The sequence below is a fragment of the Sinohyriopsis cumingii genome, chromosome 19, assembly GCF_028554795.1.
Source record: "Sinohyriopsis cumingii isolate HCF-2022 chromosome 19, ASM2855479v2, whole genome shotgun sequence".
NCBI classification, from domain to species: Eukaryota; Metazoa; Mollusca; class Bivalvia; order Unionida; family Unionidae; genus Sinohyriopsis; species Sinohyriopsis cumingii.
The window spans coordinates 41,411,059-41,421,938 of NC_142979.1; the positions used below are offsets into that span (position 1 = coordinate 41,411,059).

General features: G+C 32.1%; 1 protein-coding gene across 1 annotated transcript in view; it reads right to left on the reverse strand.

Annotated features, from left to right (window-relative positions):
* Window positions 1-10,383, reverse strand: part of LOC149775559 (dynein regulatory complex subunit 2-like) — a 32,789-nt gene extending 22,406 nt beyond the window's left edge. The window contains exons 1-4 of the mRNA XM_089943359.1: window positions 10,303-10,383; window positions 6,516-6,658; window positions 5,891-6,143; window positions 2,195-2,418 (exon numbers count right to left, since the gene is read on the reverse strand). Of these exons, the coding sequence (XP_089799485.1) occupies window positions 2,195-2,418; window positions 5,891-6,143; window positions 6,516-6,650 (612 nt within the window). The 5' untranslated portion in view covers window positions 6,651-6,658; window positions 10,303-10,383. The remainder of the gene's footprint in view (window positions 1-2,194; window positions 2,419-5,890; window positions 6,144-6,515; window positions 6,659-10,302) is intronic.
* Window positions 10,384-10,880: the final 497 nt, after the last annotated feature.

Here is a 10,880-nt window from a genome sequence, read left to right on the forward strand (position 1 = left end):
TTCTCATTGTGCAGAGCAATAATCAGATGTTGCAAAACAATATTATACTAAGCAATCCTGTATTTCACATATTGCAAAGAGTGTCTTGAACAACTAATATGGTGGCGCTCTAAAGTTTCATATTTTGCATAGGGTTAGAATTTTAAAGAAAAAGAATTTCACCAGCTTTCCTCACTGGTTACACTGGCTATTTAAAAAAGACCTTGTATATCTTAGGTATAATTCAAAGAATCTTTAATTCTCTTTATTTTGGTGTATAATTGATGGGTGTACTATAGGTTATACAGTATACAGCTTGGCCTTACTTCAGATGTGCACCTTTCAAAAAAGTGCTAGCTCTGCTTGGTCATTTTCACTTCCTGAACTTCAGAGGTAAATTGTATAAAAAAGAGCTGATAATATTTTTTACATTTTAAATATTTGATAATTCATTCATTGCACTTTCAGAAGTTGGTATTGTCTAGTCTGGCAAAATTCATTTTCCCTATTTTAATAGTTGCTATGTATAAAGTACTTTAGAATAATTCAGGCTGATTTTTTTAACACAAGGGAACAGTCATTTTAGTTAGCAGTGTGCTTAAATCATGTAAAATTTCCAAAAGTACAATATCCAAAGAAATATCATCCACATCACATTAATGTAACATAGAGGTATGCCAACATTCTCTCAATTGTGCATGTTTTAAATGCAAACTACTTCACCTTACATAAGTCACTATATCAAAAGTACATATTAACTGGTGAGTGCCCCCATAAAAAGAATATAGGTATTGCTATTGTATGATTTAATTATGTTTATATGGCTGAAACATTTAAGTCACAAGCATCAAAACAATCCTTTTGAATAATTCTCCTGATTTTCCCCACACATAACAGTATTTATGAGTGTCAGAGTCTCTAACAAGTCCAGCCCCCACCCCCATGATAAAAAGTGAGCTATTTTAAGAATGCACATTTCATTTTGTAAACATAGCAACTAATGTTATACTGAATGACAGGAACATGAAACTAGCCATAATTATTTCTGAGATATCAACAATGAATTTTACAATTTGAAAAGGGAGGTAACTCATCAGGTTCATAAATGTCAAAGGTCAAAGTGTAAAATATTTGCCTAGTGTTTAATGTGGAAGAAGCGAATTCTCTTTCTCATCATTTATTTTTTTATTTCATTGCAAATAAATGAAAAGAAACATTTTCACCATATATTTCTTTTACTTATTGCAACAGTTTTAAATTTAAGTTGACTCTATTCCTATATTCTAAGACTTCTAATTTCCCCATAATTAAGGTCACTACTGATACAAACATGCCTCATGGCAAATTATGTAAGCAAGAGCAAAATGAGCATAATTAGCTTATTTTCATGCTTAACAGCAATATGAATGTACCATTTTATTCAGAACATCATACATAATTATATGAAGAAAAAAAATTTGCAAACATTTTTATATTTGCTTTAAGGTGGTGCTCTACAGTTTTGTATTTTGCATAGGGTTAGGATTTTAAAGAAAAAGAATTTCCCCAGCTTTCCTCACTGGTTATACTGGCTATTTAAAAAAGACCTTGTATATCTTCGGTATAATTCAAAGAACCTTTAATTCCCTTTATTTTGGTGTATGATTGATGGGTGTACTATGGATTACAGAGCATACAGCTTGGCCTTACTTCAGATGTGCACCTTTCAAAAAAGTGCTAGTTCTTCTTGGTCATTTTCACTTCCTGAACTTCAGAGGTAAATTGTATAAAAAAGAGCCGATAACATTTTTTACATTTTAAATATTTGGTAATTCATTCATTGCACTTTCAGAAGCTGGTATTGTCTAGTCTGGTAAAATTCATTTTCCCTATTTTAATAGCTGCTATGTATAGTGTACTTTAGAATAATTCAGGCTGATTTTTTTTAACACAAGGGAGCAGTCATTTTCGTTAGCAGTGTGCTTAAATCATGTAAAATTTCCAAAAGTACAATATCCAAAGAAATATCATCCACATTACATTAATGTAGCATAGAGGTATACCAACATTCTCTCCATTGTGCATGTTTTAAATGTGAACTACTTCACCTTACATACGTCACTATCTCAAAAGTACATATTAACGGGTGAGCGCCCCCATATGATTCACATTTTACAAGGAACTACATATCTTGAAGACCTAAAATATCATTCAAAATTTAAAAGTATCTACAAACCTTATTTTTTATTTCATCTCTCATACTCTGAAATTCTGATTTGGCTTCATTCTCTTTCTCCTGGTAGTTCTGGTCCATAGCAAAGAGAATATCTGCAATATCGTTCATTTCCTGGTTATGTTGTTCAATCATCATGGCTCGTTCTGTGTCAAACTCCTCCTTGATTATTTCTAACTCTTCATGATACTCAGTTTGAAGTGTCGCTAACCGTTGTTGATGAAGATCTGTGTATAATATATATATATATATATATATATATATATATATATATATATATATATATATATATATATATATATATACACACACACACACACACATATATGTATGTATGTATGTATGTATGTATGTATGTATGTTCACTTTTTGGGTGATAACTTAAATACTTTAATAGAAAATAAATCAAACTGCCATGTCCAAGCATGTTTGGACTTAAACCTTTCATGTTTGACATTTAAGTTTTACTGTAGATTTACTATTATCTTTTTTCATTTCAGCATCTCCTAAATATTAATACATAGTACAGTTGTGAAGTTGGATATTAATTCAATATAACTTCATGTGAAACCTGCTACAATGAACTTCACTGTGACACAAATATTCCCATATATCATAGTCATGTAAATCATATCTGCTATAATGTGCTTTAGTACATAATGATGTCACCAGTTTTGGACCCAACTACCATGTTATGGTGGGATTCCCATCATTTTGACCCAACTACCATGTTATGGTGGGATTCCCATCATTTTGACACAACTACCATGTTATGGAGGGATTCCCATCATTTTGACCCAACTACCATGTTATGGTGGGATTCCCATCATTTTGACCCAACTACCATGTTATGGTGGGATTCCCATCATTTTGACCCAACTACCATGTTATAGTGGGATTCCCATCATTTTGACACAACTACATGTACCATGTTATAGTGGGATTCTCATCATTTTGACCCAACTACCATTTATGGGAGGAATCCTCAGTTTTGGATCCCAACTAACATGTAATAGCAATATTTCACTGTTTTGAACCCAAACTACATGTGAAAGAAGGATTCCAGTAATTCTGACCCAACTACCATTTATTGGAGGATTCTGCTATTTGACTCCAATTTCATGTTATAGGGAAATTACCATTTTGGAGCCCAACAACCATATTATTGTGGGATTCCCCTGTATTTCTTCAAATCCATCCTTTATTTTTTTTTGAGTATAATGTAATCAATTTTCACAAAAAGACACAAAGCATTAAAAGATTAAGTTATACTGTCTTATTAAGTTCTACTTATCAGGTCAAAGCCCATTACTACCAACTAGGGTTGGTATGCTTAAAATAATTGATTACCTGATCCACTTATGTGCTAAAATTAGTGCCCAAAGAAGACATTTTACTGTCATTAAAGTGACTCCTTTACAGTAAAATTTGTAGTAGGCCACTTAATTTAACTAAAAGATACGGATGGAAACAAAATCACTGTAGTAATTTTTATTCCAAATCTTATCATCATTTTCAATTTTCTGACTGTATTTTTTCTACATCATGATAATGATTGGCAACATAGGGATGTAGATTCTGTTCCAACACAGTGCTTGCTATGTATGCTAACAACCAATGAAAATAAGGGAATTCCATTCACTTCTGACAAGCTTACATGCTTTAAACTCCCATTAGGCAGCCTCATCTCTAAGTATTTTTTTAAAACATCGGGGCATTTTCAATAAAATCAGAAACAGTACTGTCTGATCTAAACAATAAATTTGTAAAGCAATGCACTAATACCATCAGTAGTAACATATATTTATTTATGATGCAAGTTAAATATTTGCTAAGCTGCCTATGTGATTCTACCATTCAACAGTAATGATGGCTGTACTTTCTGGGTAGTGCTGGTGATGGTGAATGTTTGTTCAATAAGTTTTACTTGATAAGAGATGTCTTTCCATTTAAATACTTTATGTAAAATGACCTATACTGTACCTAAATTGACCTATACTATATCTAAATTCACCTATAATGTACCTAAATTCACGCATACTGTACCTAAATTGACCTATATCTTAATATCCTATATTACACCTAAACTGACCTATAATATATCAAAATTGACCAACACTGTACCTAACTTGATCTATACAGTATCTAAATTAATCTATACTGTACCTAAATTGACCTATACTATATTTAAATTGATCTATACCACACCTAAATTGATCTATAGTATATCTAAATTGACCTATACTGTACCTAAGTTTAGCTATAATATATCTAAATTGACTTATACCGTAAGTAAATTGACCTATATATCTAAATTGACTTAATATATACTGTACCTAAATTGATTGTTACTGTACCTAAAGTGACCTATAATTTATCTAAATTGACCTATACTCTACCTAAATTGACCTATACTAATAACTTAGGTGCTCCAGACTTTAATATAGTTGAGTGCAGATTAAATTCACAGACAATATGACAGGACTTCTACACTTCTACAGTTCTACTTTTTGGAATACCTGCACGAACAGACTAAAACTGTTCGCCATAACTGAAAAGTAGTTATCAGTCAAGAAACATTTTGCAGTTTTTTACATTTTGAGATGTTATTCTGTTCACACCATACACCTGCAACACAAACTTACATCAAATTAGACCTGTAACACAAACTTCCATCAAATTAGACCTGTAACACAAACTTACATCAAATTAGACCTGTAACACAAACTTACATCAAATTAGACCTGTAACACAAACTTACAACAAAATTAGACCTGTAACACAAACTTACAACACCACATACCTACAACACCTGATAGAATCAGACTCATCAAGACAATTATCTTTCTTTTGAAAAATAATCAGACAGCTTAGTAACAAAAACCAATTCAGGATGCACTTCATTAGATTGCTCTGTTTGACGTCTGTTCTCACCATTATTCAGTACTATTATTGCAAACGTTCCCAATATTTTTACAATTTTTCCTGGTTGCATAATTTGTATTAATCAAAATTGCCCTAACAAAATGTTGACTATGCTGTGGAACATTGGCCTTAATGCTCAAAATGAAACTGTTATGTGTTATCAATACATTTAAATAATTATTTATGTATATTTTAGTCTGTTGTTTTTTTTAAATTGAAAAATCTGTAAATAAGCTGCTCATCAGAGGCTTTACATTTGATATCAGTTATCACAAGATTCATGCTTCAAATGAGAGCATCAGAAAAATGCTTCAAATATCACAATATTCTTTTCGAGAAGAATAACACTGTTAGCTCACAGATAATGTTACCAAAATGGCTAAAACCCAAAATGGCTAAAAGTGTAGACATATTGTTCATTCTACTAATGGCTTTAAACAGACAGCATGTATTTGGATCTTAAAATGCATTTGGAGATTGCAGATCAGAGTCTATAATGTTCACAACGTGAGAGAGGTAATACTTGATATTGGGGTGTTTTGAATCTGTGTGTCTTTAGTATTTAAGTAAGTCAAGACAGATTATAGCATGCCAAGGCAACTGGAGAAAATGCTTTGCCAAGGGAGACACCATGGCAACTAACTGATCTGGTGTGAATAAGATTCAAACCTATACCCTTTTTGCTGTCAGTCCAGAATGCTAACTACTTGGCCATCACAGCTCTTATTATACATGAATAAATAAAAAAAACATTTCTGATCACAGATTACTCACCAATCAAGTTGTCAATATTCTGAACATGGCTGCGGAGGGCCATTGCATACTGCTCTTCTGCCTCCTGCAAATCCTTTGCCAGAGATTTAATAACTGCGTCTTTCCTGTCAACAACACGTTCAAATGTCTGACTCAGAATTTCTATATCCTTCTTAAGTTCGCGAGATTTGGCTTCACGCATGATGTTTCTCCACTGATGATTCAGCTTGTTCAAATTAAACCGAGTTGCTCTTTCTTCTTTGGCCAATTTATCCTATTAGTAAAAATAAAGCTAAATAATCTTTTATTTGCCTACAAGAATGAATATTTTGCATATGATCATCATTTTAGCTACAGAAACTACTTGCCATGTACAGAAATCAAAGGAATACTTTAGACTCTCATTACAAGAACTATTAAAAATCAAGTAAAGGAATTATACCACAATACATAGTATCCACACAAATTTTGCCAAAAAGTATTAATTGTATCTGTAATAAATGAAGACAATCCAAAATCCAAATTAATAAACAGCCAGCAAAAAAATTACAGTACGGAGAATATACACTCTAATGTGGACTGTCCAAAGATACTGATAGTTTGTTATGTTATCATGTACAGTGTATGTAAAAGATTTCAAATTTACCTTTAAGAACTGTGTCAGCATGTCTTCCTTCTTCTTTTTCATTTCATCCTCAGCGAGACGTTTTTGCTCCTCATATGCCAGCCTCTCCTCCTCTGTCATCTTGCTCAACTTCCCGGACTTCTTCTTCTTTGGCATTTTGACTCCTGTAATAAATTCAAAAAAATTTTACGGTTTGTTGGTCTATTTTCATCAAGTATATCATTAAGAATTTTTTTTATACATGAAGAAAACATTAAAGAGACAATTAAAGTAGACCAATCACTAATATTAAGGCTTTCAAGGCTTGCCATCTTGGGGACTGCTACAGTGTAAGGATACAAATAAATGATTGTATGGCAGCTTTAATCAGCAGTTATTTATTCTTAACACTTTGTACATGAATGTCATGTAAACAATTAGATCTGCAATGTAAACACGAGACAGTTACTGGACCGAAAATTTGGACACCCAAGACAGTTCGTGTACACAAACTTTGGACATCCAAGACACAGTTTACTGGACATAAACTGTGGACACCCAAGACAGTTACTAGACACAAATTTTGGACACTCAAGATACAGTTCCTGTACACAAACTTTGCACATCCAAGACACACTTATTGGACACAAACTTTGTACACCCAAGACAGTTACTGGACAAAAACTTTGGACACTCAAGATACAGTTTCTGGACACAAACTATAAACATCTGAGAAATAGTTACTAGTCACAAACTTTGGGCACCCATGACTGAGTTACTGAACACAAGCTTGTTCAAGAAATGGTCCAAATTATGATAAAATAATATTATGCATAAAGTGAAGCTAGATTCTTCGAATATATAGCCTCTACATAAGAAACAAGGAAGTAACTCAAGAAACTGTAGTTCACACATTGCCATTAATTTCTTAATTGTATTCACATGTACAGTGATACTTTAGAACAATCTAGCCGTAACTTAAATATGGACAAATATTTCTTTTCAACAAACATTTATACAGTTGTGTCTTTTATACCATATGAAAGATAGAGAGAATGTCAACATTTTGTCACATTCCATATTGTTTGACAGGATTGTGCCTGGATTCAGTCACCAGTTTCTGCAAGACCATGCAGCTTTTATTCCTGGGAACCGTCGTGATTGGCAAAAACAATTGGAATGTTACTATGTCACTAAATGTCAGCCAATCAGTTACTGACTCAACATTGTGTGCTTTAGAAAAAGTGGACTAAAGGTGCCCTTGAGATGATAGACTCATCAGTTAATTTTATTCAATCCACTTTGTCACACATCAACCTTTCGTATATGCAGTAAGTTGAAACAGTATCTATTGCTTTCATTATCTGACTGGATACACTGGAAACAAACTGATCCAGTTGTACTGCTTATAATATTAACTTTGGAATACTTATAATATCTATTTTGGAATACTGATAATATTTACTTTTGAATACTTATAATATTTACTTTCGAACACTTATAATATTAACTTTGGAATACTTATAATAACTTTGGAATACTTACAATATTTACTTTGGAATACTTATAATATTTACTTTGGAATACTGATAATATTTACTTTAGAATAATTATAATATTTACTTTGGAATACTTATAATATTAACTTTGGAATATTTATAATATTAACTTTGGAATACTTATAATATTAACGTTGGAATACTTATAATAACTTTGGAATACTTATAATATTTACTTTGGAATACTTTTAATATTAACTTTGGAATACTTATAATATTAACTTTGGAATACTTATAATATTAACTTTGGAATACTTATAATATTAACTTTGGAATACTTATAATATTAACTTTGGAATACTTTTAATATTAACTTTGGAATACTTATAATATTAACTTTGGAATATTTATAATATTAACTTTGGAATACTGATGGTGTTAATAACTCCTGGCTCTTCACAACTTTACATGTCACACTTAAATTTCTCAAAATTAAATTATTCATATTCAAATTTTTCTTTCATGCCAAACATGAAAGTTGTCATAATGAATAATAACAGGTGTAATGAGCCAATCAACTGCTAAGGGCAATAAATTTGTTTCCTGCAAGAGGGCACTTATTCAAAACACTATTTCAGTTAACTACATATGTCATGGTCAATCACAAATGAAGCAGATCAAGAAACCTTGGCTATTGAAGATGTTCTTCACTATATGTCCTGGGGTGAGATAGCCTAACTAGTACAATGTCTGATTTGTAGCCAGCATATTGTGAGTTTGAACCTCAACACTGACAGATAGACCAATAAGTTATTCTCTGCCTTTACTTTCTGATTTGACTGGTAGCATAAAACATCCATATGAAGACATGATTCATTTTGGAGAGTCTGTTTAGAAAAATCAGTGTCATCCCAAGGCATGAATAAAGTGTCTTAAACATCCTACATATTAGTCATGCAGCTCCCAGTGATACAGACTTTTTACTAGATGGTTACGAAAACTACACTTACCTTGGCATCAGCAATTCAAATCTGATGTTAACAGCTGGTGAATATACAAGTATTCTGTTCCAATGTGGATTAATACTAAAAAGTGTTAAAGGATTTAATGCTATGAATTAATAGAAGAGGAATTACACTTACTGTCTGGATACAAAAAAAAGGTATTAATTGGTAGCAAGCAGCATTATCATCTAGTCCTAGAATGTAAGACACAGCGCATGTTGTTTTTATTTTAGTGCTATGTCTTACTACCCAAAAAATGGCCTTGTATAGCGTGTTCCAATGTTGGCCAACAGTGGAAGGAGTAGTCAAAGTTTCAGGAATATCTCACACACTTGGCAGCCTATATTGGCACTCTTCCACTAATTTATGTGTAATTAATATACTTACTGTGCTGACTTTATCCTGGTGGAATCAAAATATGACACTAGCAAATAAACACATTTTCATGTTCCATTGACATACATCTGAATGTGTTGCAATGCGAAGGTAGTCAAGGTATGCCAAAGTATGTTCAAGTAGGTTCATGTGGGGGATATGTTTCTTGAACGAAACAAAATGTTGCTCACAGTTCCAATAGGCATAATATATTTTTAATTTCCTTTCATTAAAGAATAATATTTCAACTTAACCCAATTTTGGCATTCTGGGCTTTCAATGCTTACCAGCCAACTGAAATATAGGCCAACAAAACATGAAAATGGGTCCATTTCTTTTGTGAGAATTTGAATTTATTAGAGAAAAGACATCAGGGTAAGTAAAGTCTGAAAAAACATTATAACTTTACTTTATAGAAAAGTGTTGTTATTGGTTGCCAGTTGTGTGATATTCTTGAAAATTTGACTTTTGTTATACTTAGTCGACATCACAACACGCTATAAAGTGCCGTTAGCTAGACAGTAAAACCCATCACCCCCCTGAATAAAAATTTCGGGTGATGTGTCTTACATTGTAGGACTACTGTAAACTGAAAATTCACATTAAATAAAGATTGTTATATTTTTAGTAGTAGTAGTAGTAGTTGTTGTTATTGCTGTATATCGAAGCGCCCAGTACTCGTTTACTTAGATATTATTTATATGATATTAAATTTAAGACTCTGATCCATTTTAATATCAAGTTTGTGATCGGTACCTGTGCCTGTGCATAATATTCCAAATGGACTGTTTTAACGTGGATAACGGAGTACTGGGTACTAAAACAATTTTTCTTGATTTATGCATATTAAACCCTGCTAAAGCTCACACACACACACCCTCCTCCTGCCCACTTTATACATATAAATTAAACTTAGCATACACATTTGTCAAAGCACTGCTTAAAAATTACCTGTTGTCTAGCAAATGTTAAATGTATACACGGTCTCCCGCACAATGGCGAATATTTTGTTGTCAATAGATACAGGGCGGAAATAGAATTATACGCGAGTAATGCGTAGTCTTTAAAGCATTACCCGAACATTTCGCACATAATCACAGATTTGTAATAATGTTTAAAAATATACGGTATTTAATTTCTATTTGGACAAGTTAAGAAATATTTGCCATATCAATGATGAAATAAGACAGAATTTGAGATTTCTAAAAAATAAATTTATATTCGCTTTAAAAAAAAAAGAGGTAGGTAAATCACAGTAATATATTCTACCGCATAATATGATCTGCCTTGTCAGAAATTTAGGTCTGTTGAGCATAGAGTTTATAGACAAGGACCTGTCTTGTTGAGCATAGAGTTTATAGACAAGGACCTGTCTGTTGAGCATAGAGTTTATGGACAAGGATAAATGACCTGTTACTTTTGATTTGTATGTTTTAATTTATAGCATCATCTTGTTTCCTAGTTAAATAATGGATTTGTTTATTAAAAACTACAGTTCGTGAAAATATAAATAAAATTTGCAAACATTA